At 41.3% G+C, this 20,163-nt stretch overlaps 1 protein-coding gene across 1 annotated transcript; it reads right to left on the bottom strand.

Annotated features, from left to right (window-relative positions):
* Positions 1-1,316: 1,316 nt before the first annotated feature.
* Positions 1,317-18,357, bottom strand: LOC105922469 (butyrophilin subfamily 1 member A1-like). Its single transcript, XM_036129264.1, has 6 exons — positions 18,188-18,357; positions 14,226-14,576; positions 9,297-9,510; positions 5,489-5,553; positions 5,019-5,129; positions 1,317-3,165 (listed from the first exon to the last, which is right to left on the bottom strand). The coding sequence occupies exons 1-6, from the start codon at positions 18,231-18,233 to the stop codon at positions 2,486-2,488; spliced, it is 1,467 nt and encodes a 488-aa protein (XP_035985157.1). The 5' UTR covers positions 18,234-18,357; the 3' UTR covers positions 1,317-2,485.
* Between the last annotated feature and the right edge of the window lie 1,806 nt (positions 18,358-20,163).

Consider the following 20,163-nt stretch of genomic DNA (forward strand, 5'->3'; position numbering starts at 1 on the left):
TACTAAGTGGTATAAGCTGAAATATATTTACTAAACAGTACATTTCTCTTGTATATGTAAAGAACTGCGAACTTAACAGGTTCAGTAACCAGGAAGAAGGCCACCTGTGTATTGCTTAATCATGTGTTGACCTTTGGAATGCCTTGTACTCTTAAAGGGAAAGCTTTAAAGGGATTGATATAAAATGTTAGCAATGCAGCAGCATAAAGTAGCACTCTAATCATTTCTGACATAAAGCAGGCGTTAGGCATGTGAAGAAATTGTCTGAATGAAATGTTGAATTCAAGGAATCTTGTGGCTTCTCAAATATAAATCCAACCCAATCCAAGTGAAATGCAAATAAATGAAAAACCGCTGATGAACAGGAGTCATGTTTAGGAAATTAAACCAAAACCTTAATTTATTCCACAAACTGTTTTAGCAACTTTACTAAAATTTCAAATATGGATCCTTTTTTTTTGTTATTAATTCATTCAAATCTATCCCAACTTAGTATTTTCTGTGTACACATAGGTATGGTCTGTCATTTCAATTGATTTCATCCATAAAGTACTCTTTTAAAAATAGACTAATCCCATAATTACAAAGCTATACCTATTTCTGCACTGACATTATTTATTGAACAAAACAGTGGTCCAGGTGAAGATGTGTTGAACACTTCAGAATAAATTAACCCTTTAACATGGGAACACAATGTCACACAGGACAAAAACATAAAAATGCAACCTTCACCCTACATTTTTCTTATGCTGTCAAGGTTGATCTAAATAAAAAACAAATGTTTCCCCCAAACAGCTGTAGATCCAAAATACATAAAAACCAAGGAATTAATTGCAGCGTTATTTATTTCCAATGCGAGTGTCACATTTAGCTGTCTGCAGATAGAGTACAACACAAAATGGATTCCAACTTTGAATTAAAAGGAAGGTCAGATGGTAACATTTTTAAGTTGACCCAACATTTAAAATGAACAAATCTACGTTTTGCCCCCCTTTATCTCTCAGCTTTAATCGTGGACCTTCTGTGTTTTGGTTGTTTGAAGCAAATGTTGTATTCATACAACACACATTTACTAATTCAATTCAATTAAATTTTATTTATATAGCGCCACTTCATGAAACATGTCATCTCAAGGCACTTTACAAAGTCAAATTCAATCATATTATAGGGATTGGATCAAATTATACAGATTGGTCAGAAAGTTTCCTCTCTAAGGAAACCCAGCAGGTTGCATCAAGTCTCTCCAAGCAGCATTCACTCCTCCTGAAAGAGCGTAGAGCCACAGTGGACAGTCGTCTGCATTGTTGATGGCTTTGCAGCAATCCCTCATACTGAGCATGCATGAAGCGACAGTGGAGATGAAAACTCCCCATTAACGTAGCTCCCTTGAAAATAATTTAGGGTTATATAAATAGAACTGAATTACCTGATCAGCGGTTACAATTATGGTCTTTTCTGAATAAACAAACATTTGTAACATTTGACATAAAAAAATATTAACTTTCAACTAAATTAAAGACATACCCATCTAAAACAAGAAAAGCATTAATTGTAACAGCTTTGGAGGGGGGCGACAGTGGCACAGGAGCGGTTCAAACCCCGGACCAAACCATCTCAGCCGGTGCTTTGCGGTGGTCAGAGGGCCTGGCGTCGCTGCATGGCGGCCTCGCTTCAGTCCGTCTGCATTCACCGCCAGCGTGTGGGTGACTGGATGTAGTGTGAAGAGCTGTGGGGTCCTCAAGACTTCATAAAAGCACCATACAAGTACAGACCAGTTACAGGAATGTGCTCACCTTTAGTGAGAGAAAAAGAGAAAATTGCAGGGAGCCCCACTGCAAAAAACTTGGGGCTGGGTGCAGCGAAGCTCTGAAACCGAGAACTTACCAGCGTAACTGGATCACAGATCTGACCAGCAATGAAGGACGTGACTGCAGGGTTGGGTAGGGTATACAAATAACAATAATCCCAAAGAATGAAGGTCTGACAAAAACAGCCTTATATTTCATTAATGCAACCTGTCTGATGACAGACGACACCATGATTTATTCAAATCAATAATAAATTAGGATGAACTCTCTAGTTATCCTTTCTTGCAGTGCAAAGCTGTTGTGGCACATATACATAAACAGCTTCTTCAGACAGCAGGCCTGTAAGAGCGCTACAGGAAATGTGAGCAAAACATCAGAAAAAAAACAGGAAAAAAAATAACTTATTGTACCTGGAAACACTGCAGTGGACTGAGGGCAGCAGTATACATAAAAAAGATGACCTGGTCAATGGAGCCATTGACCGCTGGTGATATGCACCAGCCCCCCAACCCCCACGCAAACCCTGCTATAGAAAATGGATAGATTACTTCCCCAATAATCTGACTCAAAGTTGAGTTGGTTGTAAAAACATAGGACAAAAAAACCCCAAAAAAAACGGCATCTCAAATTTCAATGTTAAAGAATTTGTGTACCTTTTGAGCTTAGGTGGCATGTTTTCAATGCTCTAATAAATTAGGCAGAGGAACGTAACCGTGTTTGGACACAAAAGACGGAACAAGCCCTAAGGAGTGTCTGCGTCGAACCAGGTGGTTGTTCTCACCAGGGTTGGTCTGGGAATCCCATCTGGGGCTGGAATAATTGTTCTCATTCCTGGAGGCTTCAGCTGCTGAGGAAGAGGAAATAAGCCCAGCTGGACTGCTGTTAAGGCGGCAAGTTCTGGGTTTTGTCCGGCCAGGACCAAGACGGCTGCTCCCATTTTGGTCCCCGTGTTTTTGACCGTTCCTTTTGGAAATGTTACCTGGCTTTGAATGTTTTAAAGCACCTTGTTCTGTCACAGGATCAGTGGGTAACTCTCCGGTCTCCATGTTGTCATCTGAAGATCTGAGGTATTGTGGGTAATCCAGCGTGGATTCTCGGGATCTCCGCGGACAGTCGTGTCGTGTGACAGCATTCTTGGATGTGATTTTCACAAACAATTTCAGGATAATCTCATCTTTCTTCCAGTTCTCTGACCTGAGATGGGCCACCTGTTTTTGCAGATTCTCAATGGTCCTATTTGCTGTATTGTCCGCCCCGTCAGCATTACTTTGTGGATTCAGGAACGGTGTGGTTTCACTGGTGACACCCGTTAATTCTTGGTCCAGCACAATCCTTGGCCTTGGCCGTGTCCGCTCAGCTGTACGAACAAAAACAAATGGGGACAGCCAGCAATCAGATGAATTTAGATTAGGAAGGTTACATTTATGCAGCGTTTATTCTAATTAAAGAAACTCCTTCAAAAGGATGGGGTCTGCTTTTATTTGCGATTGTAAAGATGTTATTTACTCTCTGCCAGGATAATATATTATTTTGCTGATGGTTATTTCATCAGGGGCCCAGGATCCTATGATGCTTGTTACATCAGCATTTCATCTCATCAAATTTACCTCATTGTTTAACGTTTCGGTCAACATTAGGCTGTATAGTTGGAGAAACAATTGGAAAAAAAAAATTTAATAAAAACAAAAGTCATGCTTAGACTTTTCTTTTTATTTGTATATCATGAGAATAACATAAGATATACAATTATTACTGAATCTCAGCAGTAATGCTAGAGCTCATTTAAACTGACTGGCTTCCAGGTGGGGGTAGATTTTCATAGGAGAGAGCAGGAATTTTGGAAGTTAATTCCAGAAATCTAAAGCAGTTCTGTATAACATTTGGCCGCTAGGAGGCACTAGACATGCAACTTCCAGGTTTAGTGCCCCCGAAGGCCACTGGCAACACTGCACTGGTGCAAAATTAAACAGTCTGTCTCCGTGTTCTGGAATCTGGCAGCAGGACACTTTGGACGAGCAGATTGGGAAATGGTGGAGTTACTTGTAAAGATAAAAGTTCACATCCACCCCTCTGGATTAAATCCTACATGAGAAAACCAGAAAAATCTCTGATCCAGCAAGTGTCATCTGTTTTTTTGTTTGTTTTTTTTTGTAATTTGTTTAGTTGTAACCTAGAATGGGTCATGTGACCTAGGTCACATAAAATTATTTAATGTATCTCAAATTAAGCTAATACTTACATCAAAAACATCAAAACCTGATCAAAAACAGTTTTATTATCATTTTAGAGTCAATGTCCTGTTAGAAAGACTCATTTTCTCATTCTTTCAACCAGCTGCTGAAGACTTTCTAAATTTTCATCCACTTTCTACAGCAGGGGTCACCAACCTTTTTGAAACTGTTGATCGTGAAAGCTGCAAATTTCAGCCAAGCTTGAAATGGTCAGTTTATGCTTCTTGGTCAGACGATGTTGATGCAAAACTAGCTTCATTGCAAGATTCCAGTTCACACTGTGATTGAGCTTTAGTGGTTCCTGAATAGCATGAGTGATTCTGTTTCATAATGGGGTGACAGTTTGCATCTTCTTCTGCAGCTGTCAAGGTGCAAAATAGAAGATTAACTAATTAAGATGAGCTAATTAAAGCTATTTCATAATGTCCATTTCATAATTGTTTTATTTTCTGTTTTAAAAACTGACAAATCCCTTTTTAGGGTTTAGTAGTTTTAGTGCTGTCACATGATGCACTGCAACACTCCTAATAACAGGGTAGTTGATAACAGAGCTTTTATTTAACTTATTTCTCTTTATATTGTGATTCCCAAAGAAAACATGGAATCAGCTAAAATGTATATATTGGAAGGTGGAAGCTTTACAAAAATCTAACAGAATATGTGTCAGTATATCCCCTCCTCCTTTTGCTGTTTCACTTGTATTATTTTGTAAGATTCTGGCAACGTTGAAGTCTAAAATGCAGAAGATTTTTTTTCTGTGACGTTAAAAGGTATTTCAGAAACATCTAAAATCTTTGGAAAAAAATAGTTCCATAATTTCGTTTCTTTCACTTACAATAATGACAGGGAATACAAATCCTATTTGCAATTAAAATCTTGAAGATTTCGGTTCTAATGTTCACCCAGCTTGTCAGTAGGTGTACAACTATTAAGGGTCTCTTTTTGAAATTTAATTAAAGAAACAAAAACTGTGATTTACCATATATGGAGCATGCACACCAGATGCACAAGACGAACAGCCCGAAAAGGCAAAATAAAGTCACTTCAACAGAGATGACGGTAATGTGGAAGTCGGACCTCAACCAGTGACCTGGAGCAAAAACAATATGCAAGGTCAGCATTTATATAACTGCGAACAATAATAAATAATAACTGAATAATCTAAACCATCATCAAACCAGTTTATCCAACCATCAGTGGGAAAATCTGTCTATTGTACATAAGGTAAGCATCAAATCCACAATCAGTCCCTTAAATAAATCAATTAAACATGTTTACCAAATGAAATTACTCTTTATAACGTCTACCTAATCCAGGGCCTATAAACGTCAAGCTGCAAGATACATGTAAAATGCACACCGAGTAGTTAAAATAGTAGATTATAAAAATAGACACCAATTTATTTAATAAAGAAAGAATTAGTTTAACAGCAAAGAGTCTGTTTTGTACCTGAAAGGAGGATCTCTGTCGTCCTGCTCTGGTTCGTCTGCGGCTGCTCGACTCTGCAGACAACTCTGAGAACGAATTCATCACATGTCGGTATTAATCAGTGTGTTTAAATTAGTGTTGATTATTGCATCATACACAGGTTTCATGGTTTGTATGCCTTTTTTATCCACTTAAAGAACATTAAAAGAGCCTAAAATAATCAACTCTCAATGCTTCTAAAACTGGGGCAGATTTCCAACAGTTGCTGCTGAGCGCCCTCTAGTGTTTAAACACAACCTTAACTCCCTCATTGACAGAAACATCATAACACCATATTTTGTTAAAAAGTGGACACCCCACACCCTTTCTTTGCCAAACTGGATCATTGAGGTAACAAAGTCTGCTTGATCTACAGGCTGCGATAAAAATAGAGGAGGAGAAAAGAGGAGGAGCAAGTTGCTCCCTGCAAAGTTAGCACTGAGCTCTACAAACAGGATCCTGGTTGCCTGCTGATCTGTTTGCTTGGCTAAAAAACTGCAGGAAGGCCAGCAGGGGGCCTGTGACGTCCTCCACATGCTTCAACACCAGTCGCTCGGAGGACTTCATTACCACAGACATCAGGGCTGCAGGTCTGAAGTGGTTTAATGTTAGGATGGATGGCTGCTTTTCAACCTAAGCTGTAGCACGGTCATTAGCTGAGAAGAATATATATATAATATATATATATATATATATATATATATATATATATATATATATATATATATATATATATATATATATATATATATATATATATATATATATATATATATATTTGTTTAGCTTTTCACAGGTTGTAATGCATTGAGTCTGAATGGACCATGTTCCACGCCTCTATTGTTGAGGCGGCTAGTTGGAGCTGTGGCCGCAAGGTTGTCGGTGCATGTCGTGGCGGCAACCCTCGAACCCGCTGGTGGACACCAGCGGTGAGGGAAGCCGTCAAGCTGAAGAAGGAGTCCTATCGGGCTTTTTTGGCCTGTGGGACTCCGGAAGCAGCTGATGTGTACCGGCAGTCGAAGCGGCAGGCGGCACGGCTGGTCGCTGAGGCAAAAACTCGGGCGTGGGAAGAGTTCGGAGAGGCCATGGAGAAAGACTTCCGTACGGCTTCGAAGCGATTCTGGTCCACCATCCGGCGTCTCAGGAGGGGGAAGCAGTGCAGTACCAACACTGTTTACAGTGGGGGTGGTGTGCTGCTGACCTCGACTCGGGACGTCGTGCGTCGGTGGGCGGAATACTTCGAAGACCTCCTTAATCCCACCAACACGTCTTCCATTGAGGAAGCAGAGCCTGAGGACTCTGGGTCGGGTTCTCCCATCTCTGGTGCTGAGGTTGCCGAGGTTGTTAAAAAGCTCCTCGGTGGCAAGGCTCCGGGGGTGGATGAGATTCGCCCTGAGTACCTTAAGGCTCTGGATGTTGTGGGGCTGTGTTGGTTAACGCAGCTCTGCAACATTGCGTGGACATCGGGGGCAGTTCCCCTGGATTGGCAGACTGGGGTGGTGGTCCCCCTATTTAAAAAGGGGGACCGGAGGGTGTGTTCCAACTACAGAGGAATCACAGTCTTAAGCCTCCCTGGTAAGGTCTATTCAGGGGTTCTGGAAAGGAGGGTCCGTCGGATAGTCGAATCTCGGATTCAGGAAGAGCAGTGTGGTTTTCGTCCTGGCCGTGGAACACTGGACCAGCTCTATACCCTCAGCAGGATTCTTGAGGGGGCATGGGAGTTTGCCCAACCAGTCTACATGTGCTTTGTGGATCTGGAGAAGGCATTCGACCGTGTCCCCCGGGGGATCCTGTGGGGGGTACTCCGGGACTATGGAGTACCGGACCCTTTAATAAGGGCTGTCAGGTCTCTGTACGACCGGTGTCAGAGTCTGGTCCGCATTGCCGGCAGTAAGTCGGACTCGTTTGCGGTGAGAGTTGGACTCCGCCAAGGCTGCCCTTTGTCACCGATTCTGTTCATAACTTTTATGGACAGAATTTCTAGGCGCAGCCAAGGTGTTGAGGGGATCCGCTTTGGTGGCCTTAGGATTGCGTCTCTGCTATTCGCGGATGACGTGGTCCTATTGGCTTCATCAGGGCGTGATCTACAGCTCTCACTGGAGCGGTTCGCAGCCGAGTGCGAAGCGGCCGGGATGAAAATCAGTGCCTCCAAATCCGAGACCATGGTCTTGAACCGGAAAAGGGTAGAGTGCCTTCTCCGGGTTGGGGAGGATGTCCTTCCCCTAGTGGAGGAGTTCAAGTATCTTGGGGTCTTGTTCACAAATGAGGGGAAGATGGAGCGGGAGATCGACAGGCGGATTGGTGCAGCGTCTGCTGTGAAGCGGGCGCTGTACCGATCCGTTGTGGTGAAGAGAGAGCTGAGCCAAAAGGCGAAGCTCTCGATTTACCGGTCGATCTACGTTCCTACCCTCATCTATGGTCACAAGCTTTGGGTCGTGACCGAAAGAACGAGATCCCGGATACAAGCGGCTAAAATGAGTTTTCTCCGTAGTGTGTCTGGGCTCTCCCTTAGAGATAGGGTGAGGAGCTCAGTCATCCGGGGAGGACTCAGAGTAGAGCCGCTGCTCCTCCACGTCGAGAGGAGCCAGTTGAGGTGGCTCGGGCATCTGGTCAGGATGCCTCCTGGATGCCTCCCTGGAGAGGTGTTCCGGGCACGTCCCACCGGGAGGAGGCCCAGGGGAAGACCCAGGACACGCTGGAGGGACTATGTCTCCCGGCTGGCCTGGGAACGCCTTGGGGTTCCTCCTGAGGAGCTGGCCCAAGTGGCTGGGGAGAGGGACGTCTGGGCCTCCCTACTGAAGCTGCTACCCCCGCGACCCGACCCCGGATAAGCGGAAGACAACGGACGGACGGAGGTTGTAATGCAACAAAATTTGTAAAACACCAAGAGGGTTCAAGGCACTGGAGCTCCCCAGTGCAGCTGGATGTGGTTCCAATTTCTGTTTTATGTTTATGTCTATTTCTGTGTGCGAAATGATCTGGGGCTGCAGGTGCAGTTTTTGTTTTTTAAATCCATGGTTGTACACTTGTTTTTGTTCTTTTCAGATAATGGTAATTTTGCAAAACCTCGTCTTAGCCAATATTTTTAAGGCTCCTGTCATGGCTGAAGTTATCCTTGCTGCTGCTGCACCTTTTCCTTCCACACAACGTTCAAGTATGACACAGTGGCCTTTTGTGGCTCACCCTCCTCGTGGAGGGAGTCCATGACTGTCTTCTGGGCATCTGTGCAGATTGCTCGGCAACTTGAGGTTTAAGGGCCTTGCCCAGGCGCACATCAACATGAGAACGAGTGAATGGAACCAAGTAGACTACCCTCTCAGTCACAGAACCATGGACGATAACTCTAGATAAAACTCATCTAGATTTATCATGTGAAACTTTTGTGAAAAACATTAACCTTTTCACAATATTTGAGACGTACCTGGATATAAATACAAATACAGACAACTTTTTACAGCTGTAGATACTGTTTATTGTCACCAGGTGGCAGATCTGCACCATTCAGTGATCTGAATATTGATTATTTTCTTATTTTATCGTTTTATGTGTGCTTCAATATATGCATCTTACCAGTTACAATAATATAGCTGTAAGTATTTGTCATAAAAAAGAAAGAAAAGCAAAGAGAGTTGGTTGATCTTATGAAGCTGACAAAGATTATAGATGAGTAGGTAGGTAGGCAGATCGGTTGGTTTGTTTATTGATCGATGGGTGTAAATCCTGCATTTCCTGTTCACTCCTGTCTGCATAGAGATAATTAGGGAAGGAAACATCAAAGTTGGTCTGGTACCTGTTTGTATGACTTTGCACTGTGGCTCGTTGCCACACTGTGTAACACTCCGTGGTTCCCCCTCCTCTTATCTCCACGCTATCAGTGATGTTGTTCTCGTTTTCGTCCACAATCACCATCTGTGGGGCTGGCAGCCAGCAGGTCGCCTCACAGGTCACCGTCACTCTCTGGTTTTCATCATATTCCATGGAAAGCTTCGGGTCAGACACAGTCGCTGTAGAAATGGAATTTAATTGGGTAAATCTGGGTTGGTAATTCAATTAAATTTTATTTATATAGCACCAATTCACAACACGCGTCATATCGGTTCAATATGAAGAGGTTTCTTTAGAGAGGTTTCCTCTCTAAGGAAACCCAGCAGGTTGCATTAAGTCTCTCCAAGCAGCATTCACTCCTCCTGAAAGAGCGTAGAGCCACAGTGGACAGTCGTCTGCATTGTGGATGGCTTTGCAGCAATCCCTCATACTGAGCATGCATGAAGCGACAGTGGAGAGGAAAACTCCCCTTTACCAAGGAGGAAAACCTCCAGGCAATGCTATGTGGAACTTTAAACCTGTGGATTTTCTTAAATAGAATTATTAAATATAATCTATATGTTTCTTCTGGTTAATCACTATCATATAATGATATTATGTCAAAACCAGCTTTTTCGGCAATAATTGTGTGCACAATCAAAGAAGAATGATGAAGAAATATGTAGGCATGGCATGTGTGTTTTTTTTAATGTGTGAAGGAAAGAAAATGGGGCAGACGGGCAACAAGGATCTAAGTTGTGAAAGTGCAAATAAAGGCATTTTGTTCCACAGCCGTTTAGTTGATTTATCAAGCTGTAGGGTTTTCACTGCGTTGATCAGAATGATGGCCTGTAGGAAGAAACTGTCTCCTTACTAGCCAAGTTTTTGAAAAGAGTTCGCTGTGGCGAAGACCCGAGGAGGGTTATTTGTAAAACCAGGGCTGCTCAACATGGAACTGTTCAATAAATAATTTACTTATACAGCCCTTTACGCAGGGAGTAAGGCCATCGAAGTGTTTTATAATTAAAAACAATAAAAAAGACATACAGACATAAACAAAACAAAGCCTAGAGCCTTGTTTGACTTCATTATGGACAATAATCTTGATATAATGTTTTTAACAGAAACATGGTTACATGAACTTAATGAAGCACATATTCTGATGGAGTCAACTCCTCCAAACTACAATTTCCTTTGTGAGAGCAGACAGCAAAGGAAAGGCGGAGGAGTGTCAACATTGTTTAATGATTCATTAAATTGTAAACAGGTGTTTCTGGGAAACTTTGACCCACAAACATTTGGCTCGCCAGATAAAGAGCCAGGTACAAACTATGTTTCTGAATGTTTACAGGCCTCCTAAGACCACAACAAACTTTTGTAAGGATTTTAGTGACCTGCTGTCTGTGATATGCGTTGATTATGACTGTTTAATTATTGTGGGAGACTTCAACTTTCACGTTGACAACCCTGAAGACAGAAGTGCAAAAGAACTGTGTGACACACTTAGAAACTTTAATTTAACTCAGCATGTTAAACAGCCAACACACAAACAGGGACACATATTAGACTTAATCATCACTAAGGGTCTAAAGATTTCTAAGGTCAATGTAACTGATGTTGCCCTATCTGATCACTTTTCTGTTACCTTCGAAAGCATATTTTCCAGTGACTCATTTAGCCAAAGGGACATCTTAAGAAAACGCACCTTTAAGGACAATGCCACGAAAACCTTTATTCAAGCTTACTCTGCTACTTCAACCTTGGGCTTCAACCTTGGGCTGCAAGTAGATGAACTAGTAGATAACTTTCATTCTAAAGTCTCAGACATCATGCTAACTTCTTTACTGAGAAAATCCTAGAAATGAGAGGATCAGTCTATACATCCATATCAACATCAGAACCAAAGCTGTATCCAGCAGGAACCTATCCTGACCGCCCTTATCAAGGTGTTTAATGACATCCATATAAATACAGACTGTGGAAGAACCACCGTGCTGGTTCTATTGGACCTCAGTGCAGCATTTGATACTGTCGATCACTCCATCCTGTTAGAACGCCTGGAGAACTGGGTCGGCCTCTATGGTACAGCTCTCCACTGGTTTAAATCCTACTTAAAGGACAGGGACTTTTTTGTATCAGTAGGTAACTTCACGTCAGAGATGACAAAAATCGCATGTGGGGTTCCCCAAGGGTCCATCCTGGGTCTCCTCCTGTTCAATATCTACAAGCTCCCTCTAGCTCAGATAATAAAAAACAACAACATCAGCTACCATAACTATGCAGACGACACACAGCTCTACATCACCATGTCACCAGGTGACTATGAACCAGTTCAGGCACTGAGTAAATGCCTAGAAGAAATCAATACGTGGATGTGCCAAAATGTTCTTCAGTTGAATAAAAACAAAACAGAAGTAATAATTTTTGGACCAATAGAGGAGAGATCAAAAGTTAGCACACAGCTTCAGTCGCTTCAGCTAAAAACCACTAATCAGGCCCGAAATCTGGGTGTAGTGACGGACTCAGACCTGAACCTCCAAAAGCATCTAAAGACAGTTACAAGGTCGGCTTTCTATCACCTGAGGAACATTTCCAGGATTAAAGGACTAATGTCTCAGCAGGATCTGGAAAAACTAATCCATGCATTTATTTTTAGTAGAATTGATTACTGTTTTGCCGCAGGAACAATTTGTTCGGGAGTAGCGTTTTGGGAAAATGCTAAAACAGGATCAGACTTCCATCCCCCCAAATGAGGCACTTTTCTACATCGTCGCTACTCCTAAACCGTCTTATGTACAGGCATGAGACTTTCACACATGAATGTCCCGACCCTTCTGGCACTCACAAAAAAGGAATTTTGTGGATAACTGTTACGGTTTTTCCGCAGGAACAATTTGTTCGGGAGTAGCGAATGTGCAAAATCCTTAAAACGCTTTGGAGCTTCATTCTTGCACATCATCCACTTTTTTATATCGTCGCTGTGCCTACAAACATCGTTAGCCGCTAACAAGGTTGTGTTCAGTATCACCGGGGGATTGTACTCTGTCAGTTTGGTCCAAATCCTGTACTGGGAAGTGGCTCAAAAAGGGGTGTTAATACTTAATGTCACCAAACTTGACAAAAGTTCATGGGTCAGATCCGCCTCCTTTAGCAACTCAGCCTCACCACAAACATACAAACATAAAATTGAGCTCCATAGTCCTCAAAAGCCTGCTGATACTCACAGTGAAATAATTATTTTGATATCTCTTATACTTTTTCAGCTACAGTGATTTATTCGGGACCGTTTTTAGAGGATTTCTGAAATTCCATAAAAATCCTCTTTATATCATAATTTTCTACGCCTAAATTAAAATATTTCTAGCAAAAACCGATAGTTTTTCTTGTTCTCCTATCCGTTACGAACTAAACGCTGAAAAAATTATGTCTCTACCATTTACGGATCAGGAGATATGGAGCGTTTTTTGAGGCAAAGTATTCCATTCTATTTCAAGAGGCAGAGTCTGAGCAAAGTCTCTGCACTTCAGTAGACTGGCCCGCTGCAGGTGTGAGTGAGTTTCCATGACGACGGAACTCTGAGGGCCAGAGGGAGACGCTCCATTGAGATAGAATGGCAACTTTCAACATCCCCTGCAGTGGCTGTGATTAATGTAGGAACCTGAAATTCGCACAGTCACTTCCTCTTGACATTTTAAAATTTTCAAGTGACTTTCAGCCATGTGTCACTTTTCTGTTCCATTTAGGATTTCACATGCTTTCCTATTGGGCCTTTGCTTCCAACAGGACCTGGCATGATGCCCAGACACAACCCCATTGGCCATTACAGCACCACCCACCTGTGGGAAATGGCGCTACTGACACTTTTGGTCAAATGTTCAGTTCTGGGCCCAGATGTGGTGAGGCTGAGTTGCTAAAGGAGGCGGATCTGACCCATGAACTTTTGTCAAGTTTGGTGACATTAAGTATTAACACCCCTTTTTGAGCCACTTCCCAGTACAGGATTTGGACCAAACTGACAGAGTACAATCCCCCGGTGATACTGAACACAACCTTGTTAGCGGCTAACGATTAGCATGTTGCTAACCAGAAGTAGCTCTAGGAAGCTCGTACAAACTTCTGCTTCACAGAGTCTGTACTTCCTTTAGAGAGAAAGCTCCACAAGAAATTTGGCCAACGTCAAATTTTTCAAATTTCTTCAAATTCTTCAAATTTTTCAAATTTCTTCAAATTTTTCAAATTCTTCAATTTTTTTCAAATTCCTTCAAATTTTTCAAATTCCTTCAAATTTTTCAAATTCTTACATTTTTTCAAATTCTTCAAATTTTACAAATTTCTTCAATTTCTTCAAATTTTTCAAATTCTTCAAATTTCTTAATTTTTAAAATTTTCATTTTTTTTTCAAATTCTTCAAATTTTACACATTTCTTCAATTTCTTCAAATTTTTCAAACTCTTCAAATTTCTTCACATTTTTCAAATTCTTCAATTTTTTCAAATTCTTCAAATCCCTTCAAATTTTTACATTTTTTCAAATTCTTCAAATCAGACTTCAATGTTTTCGGCATCTTCTGCACAATCATTCTGCAGATTAGCATTCTCACTCGCTGTTACGCAGGAACAGCTTTTCTAGTTACTACTTGCTTTCATTCTCTTTTATTTTCCTATATTTTAATCATGTAAAGCACTTTGCATTTTTTCTGTACTGAATTGTGCTATATAAATTAATTTGCCTTGCCTTGCCTTAAGAACAGGCTTTAAAGATTCAAAAGTCAACTTGAAGAAATCTATTTTTAGGTTTGCTTTCAAAAGACTTAAGTCTGGTGCCAGACCATTCTGTGCTTGAAATCTATTTAAAAGTTTTAAAAATCAATGGACAGACAGAACTGTCGGCCACAGGCCAAAGTAAACTGACCCACCAACAACCAGCTGCACTTCTGTAGTCTCCCTCCTCTGGTTCACGTGGAGAATCAAACATCGGTAGATCCCAGCATCCGACAGCCTCACGCTGGAGATCCTCAGCGAGACGTTCCCGTTCGTCACCTCTCTCATGAACAGGTTAGTCCGGAACTCAAAGGCCACATTCTTCATCTCGAAGGTCTCAAAGCCGTTGCGGTACAAGAAGACCACGTTCGGCTGCAGGCCTTCCTTGGACCACTCCACCGTTGGCACTTCATCGCTGCTGGGGGTTTTCAGACTGCAGGGCAGGATGGCGTTCCCACCGGCAAAGGCCAAAATCTGCTCAGGCGTAGGATTTGCAGAGAAACAACCTGAGAGACAAGAGGCAGAATGCAGGATCTGATAAATGTATCACTTTTTTAAAGATGAATGTGTACAACAAAGATTGTTAATTTGCTCTGAGGCCTATTTCACAAAACCAATATAGAGCCTCAAACTGGGATTTTCCAGATATTCTGTCTGAATTACGCCTGAAATAAGTTTCCCAGAAGCACTAACACGTAAGTGACCATGGTGCTTTACTCTGTGCAGCTAACAGCCAGGTTTAGTTAATCCTGATGCCTTCTCTGTTCAGTCATTGGTCACACTGATCAGACACAGATGGGTTTATCGGTGATCCTGTTTCCTTAACTGTGTTTGTTTTTTTGTTTTTTTAAATCAGCCTGCATTAAAATACCTCCGACACACATTGGCATTCAGTCATGTACTATAATTATTTTAAAATTATGATGGTAACCTAAACATTAACTTTATTATTATCCATGTGAGCATTATTAATGTTCAGTTGTGTTTTTGAAGGCTGCTGTTGTTCTGAGTTGGACAGAACGGCCTTTAACAGACTATTAAGGGTGTTGAGTGAATTAGAGAAATGGCTGATAAAGAGGTAAAGGAGTAGACAATAAAGTGTGGCATTACACCATTTTCCACAAAATTCTGCGACTCTAGGGGCGCTGCTTTGATGAGTCCTCCAGAAAAAACACATTTCCCCTCAAGTGCACAAAATATAAAATCTCACAAGGCTCAGTGACCTGATAACTGTTAATGGAGATAATATTATGGTATTTGATGTACATTGCCTGGCCAAAAAAATAAGTCACTGCCATAAGTCACTCTATGTTGTTGGACCGCCTTTAGCTTTGATTACGACACGCATTCTCTGTGGCGTTGTTTCAATAAGCTTCTGCAATGTTAAAAGATTTATTTCCACCCAGTGTTGTGTTAGTTTTTCACCAAAATCTTGCATTGATGATGGTAGAGTCTGCTTGCTGAGCAAAGCCTTCGCCAGCACATCCCAAAGATTCTCAATGGGGTTAAGGTTTGGACTCTGTGGAGGCCAATCCATGTGTGAAAACGATGTCTCGTGCTCCCTAAACCACTCTTTTACAATTTGAGTCTCATGAATCCTGCCGTTGTCATCTTGCAATACGCCCGCACCTTCAGGGAAGAAATAATCCATTGAAGAAATAACCTGGTCATTCAGTATATTCAGGTAATCAACTGTCCTCATTCTTTGAGCTCATACTGCTGCTGAACCTAGACCTGACCAACTGCAATAACCCCAGATTATAGCACTGCCCCCGCAGGTTTTTACAGTAAGCACTATGCATGATGGGAGCGTCACTTCCTGCCACAGTTTTTCCTGATGGGTCCCCACTATCCTTCCAGCTTTTAACGATGCCTTGGACAGTTCTTATCCCAATTTTGGCAGTTTCTGCAACCTCGTTAGATGTTTTATCTGCTTGATGCATATCAAGGATTAGATCCTGCTGAAACAGATGGACATCTTTTCCATGACCACGGGATTTGCCGTTCAACATGGTTGTTTAAGAAATGAGAAGCATGCGATAATTACCAAATGGGAGGCTCGTTTGCTTAGTTCAATCCAGGTGGCGACTTTTTTTGGCCAGGCAGTGTATTTTTTTTTTTTTACCATGTATGGGTAATTTCCTTGCATATCAGATATACTAAATTAACTTCTTTTAAAACAATTTTTGGTATAGGAGTAGCTCCAAACAAATTTGTTTCTCTTTATAAACAGCAGCAGCGTTTCCTTCCTTGAGTCTGACCGGCTTCAGTTCTCCCTAAGGCTCCATCAAAAGACGCTGCTGGTTGGTTTGAAGATTGGTGTACACAGCTCATCTACTGAAGCATCAGTGAATCTGTGATCAACCTCATGGTCTTCTGTAGACAGCTGGGTTACTTATGCCTGGCTTGACTTCCTGGCCCTGGACTGGGCTTTGTTAAACATGTAAAGCAGTGATCACACCATGTTAAATGAGCTTCTGCTTGTGAAATAATCTGATAAAAACAACAAAAACATATTCTGTCCCTCCAAAGGTTTTTTATAAACAAATATGGAAACATCTCCAGTTTTATTAGACTTTCATATAGCAAAAACCGGTTTAACTCATGATGCAAAGACACAAACCGGTTTAACTGATGCAAACACACCATTGACATACACGCTCCTCCACCTTCCTCTGCTGATTGCACAATCTTGTAATTTCCTCTGGACTCTGGAAACGTGTGCCTGACACATTTATTGCACGCCCATCAAGCCAAAAACAAAAAAGAGAAACCTCCCGACTCGGTGTGTGAGAGGAAAAAAACAAGCCAGCGTGCTCAGGGCGTGACCACATTAATAGTGATGACATCAAACTTTCCACTCCTAAAGCTTTGGTTCATTTAAACAAACTGATGTCCAACTGGGAACGCACCTAGAAAACACACCTTGCACACCTGCCAAAAACAAAAATGTCCTTTAAATGTTCACTGCAAAGCTTTGAATGCTGTGCAAAAGGTAACGGACAGTGATAGTTGTATTAGCTACAAGCTATACTACTCCTATAAGCAGGAAGTACATAGTCGGATGTTCATGGATATAACCTGTCCTCAAAAATCTCAGCTGTGTGACATTCCTATGGTTGTGATGACAGTGCGCACACGTCACTGGAAAGCACACAAGGTAAAAAAAAAAAAAAAAAAAAAAAAAAAAACCTGTCTCTGCAAACTATGCAGGCTGCTCTTAAGACAAAAAGGGATGTTGCAATAACAAATTTCTACATACACTCAATTTTTGTCAAGTTGTCGGGTTTCCAGGAGGCCTTGTTTTGTAAGATAAACAGATTTCTATGCTTTATGGAGCAGAACAGTTGAAACAGGAACTGTGTTTCTGCTTCAGAGGGAAAAAAAAGTAGATGCAGAAAATCCCCAGGTCAGGATTAGACCCCAAGACATTCTTGCTAGAAGGAAATGTGCTACCACCGTGCAGAATGCCAAGAGAATCCTGAAAAGGTGAAATGGCTCGCCCCGTACACATGACGGGACTTAAAGGTATCAGGTGAATCTCAGGGGAATCTCTCTCACCCTTTTTTACATCGAAAAAACACACCTCTGAGACCCTTTACAGTTAAACCACCAACGCAAGCCACTGGAACCCCGTGTGATGTCAGATATCACAGGACGAGCCGTCGTTATACGCAATGAGCCCAGGACAGAAACTGAACTGAGCCTGAATGCGGTTAAAAAAAGCAGAACAGCTTGTGGGAGCTGGAAATCCCAGTGGATCAGTGTAAACATTGAATAGAAGCGTGCACACTGTGACATGACACAAGATAACCCCAACTTTAAAGGTTTATGGAGAAAATAGAAACAAAGTGGAACACTTTCTCCACTTCGAAAACACTTTTCCTTCAAAGCACACAGTTTTATCATCCAAGTGAGTCTGATTGTCTTCAGTTATTGCAGATACAATGAGATAAACAACTGTTTAAACAGCATTATAGCTAGATTATCTGCAATGTTGTTCGGGGAGTGGTTGCCTGCAAAATATTTGTCAACCGGTTCCCTTTGTGCTCATCAGCACACCTACAGAAGTAGCTCGTTTAGTATACGGCAACTGCAAACTTTCTTCTGTACGTACCTTTTGACGAAAGCACTCCCAGCACAAAGAAAACACAAAAATACATCACCAGGTCAGAGAGAGTGCTTTTTCTTTGGTTTTAATGGGAAAAAAACCTTCAGGTTTCATCAAAAGTGTCCACATCCGTAATCGGTCCTCCTGACTCTCCCAAGACTGCAGCTGATCTGAACCTGACCAAACTTCATTCATGAACTCTCTCCCTCGTGGGCGTGGCTTGAACGAGGAGTGTTCAGGTTCACCGATGCGTTAAATAGATTAGTGACACAAACACGGGTCCCCAAATACATTCACTGTACTATACAAACACTAAGTACCAGGCGTAGTGAATTGGTCTCGGCTGGTTTTAATTTTAGTGTTGTTTTTACTTTAAAAGCATAAGTCAGGTCCTGTAGGTGTTAAAAGGCATCTTTCCTTAAATTTAATGTTAAATGGATGAATCTGTGCATTGGTCCAAAAAGTCTTCTCTTATTGCTTACATGTATGCTCCAACCACAAAATATACCCTTTAAGCTATTTAGCTAATCAGAGTTTCCCTAAATCTGATAGACAGCGCATGTGTCTGAACCGGCCTTTTACTTCTCCACTGCTAGAATTCCCCCACTTCCCTGAAGCAGGCTTAAATGATTTGTTTTTGAAATATGAGAACCTGTCTAGGCATGTTGGGATTTTCAAATGTGTTTCTGCAGACACAAAAGGTATGCAAAGTATGCAAAACAAGCGGGCCAAAACTGACACTCTTCAGAGATATTAAAATACTACTTCAACGATCACAAGCAGCCACGAAGAAATATGTAATATTACAGAGTGCTATACGCAAACATTGCTGCTAAGTTACATCATATTTTAACATTTATTAGATTCTAAAATATTTTCCTGCAAATTTTAAAGAAATTCTGACCCAGTTTAGGCTTCATTCCTTTGAATGTTATTATCAATTCTGAGTGGAGGTTTCCATATACATCGCATATAATTGATTTGCTTATCTTCGACAATACCACAAATAAATACGGTAACCTGAAAGTTTGGGATATGTACAGTAGATTTCACTTTTAAGCTTCAGCTATGGGTTCAAACGTTGACATTTTGGACCCATTCCAGAACTAATTATGCAGCAGAAATGAAGGAGCGCAACAAGGACACAAAAACAATTCGCTTCTGTTTAGAACTTCTGGTCCATTGTGTTTGAATTGGCCCATTTAAAAAAAGATAATGACTAACAATTAAAATGAAACAACGTAATTGCTAGCATGTCAACTCTATTTAAGAAGACAATAACTAGCAATTGGACCGATTACTATTAGAAGTTTGCGTAATGACACATGAGGTAAAGGAAGTATTGGTGGCATTTGTCGCCTTGAGTCACACTTCACTCTGCAGAACTGAAACAGTAGGATGATGCAAAAATATCCCATTTTACGGTCTGCTAAAAGAGAACAGCACACATTTTTTTGTTTGACAGCAGCCATTAAGCGTTTTAAAGTTACTGACCTTTAAATATTAAAGAGGCTTTTGAATTTGATGTCAGTTTCCCACTGAAAAACAACAAAAAAAAGATTTGTTTTATTTAGCCTCTATTTAAACAAGATACAATATAACTTTTCCAAGAGACACCTGACCAAGAAAGCAGTGCTGTGGAAAATTTTACTGACGTATGTAACTCTGATCATATCTTGTCTGGATGCCCCTGCATAACTTTGGCGTGTGAAAGAAGCTCTCATTGTTTACAGATTTACTGTTTTTCCACATCCAAGGACACAGAGAGGAGTTGAATTACATATGAACTGGATCATACCAGTGGCCGCACTCCTCTGAAGATTACTCCCACTTTCTTTGATAAACACTGGGCCCTTCAGACGTTTAGGCTGGTCAGTGTTCCAGATTTTCTGTTTTGTTTATTAATTTTTTACCTTCAATTTATTTGTTTATTTTTTTTAACCATCACACACAGATTTCCTTAATGTGATGATAACACAGGG

Source organism: Fundulus heteroclitus, unplaced genomic scaffold (assembly GCF_011125445.2).
Source record: "Fundulus heteroclitus isolate FHET01 unplaced genomic scaffold, MU-UCD_Fhet_4.1 scaffold_149, whole genome shotgun sequence".
In the NCBI taxonomy this organism is placed as follows: Eukaryota; Metazoa; Chordata; class Actinopteri; order Cyprinodontiformes; family Fundulidae; genus Fundulus; species Fundulus heteroclitus.

Bases quoted from the DNA above. Each gene is read 5' to 3' on its own strand.
- LOC105922469 (XM_036129264.1), bottom strand. From the start codon at position 18,233: ATGTATTTTTGTGTTTTCTTTGTGCTGGGAGTGCTTTCGTCAAAAG. The intron at 9,511-14,225 runs GTGGGTCAGTTT...CCATTTCTACAG, and splicing joins AGAAGTGCAGCTGGTTGTTG to CGACTGTGTCTGACCCGAAG. The intron at 5,130-5,488 runs GTACAAAACAGA...TTTTTGCTCCAG, and splicing joins GACAGAGATCCTCCTTTCAG to GTCACTGGTTGAGGTCCGAC.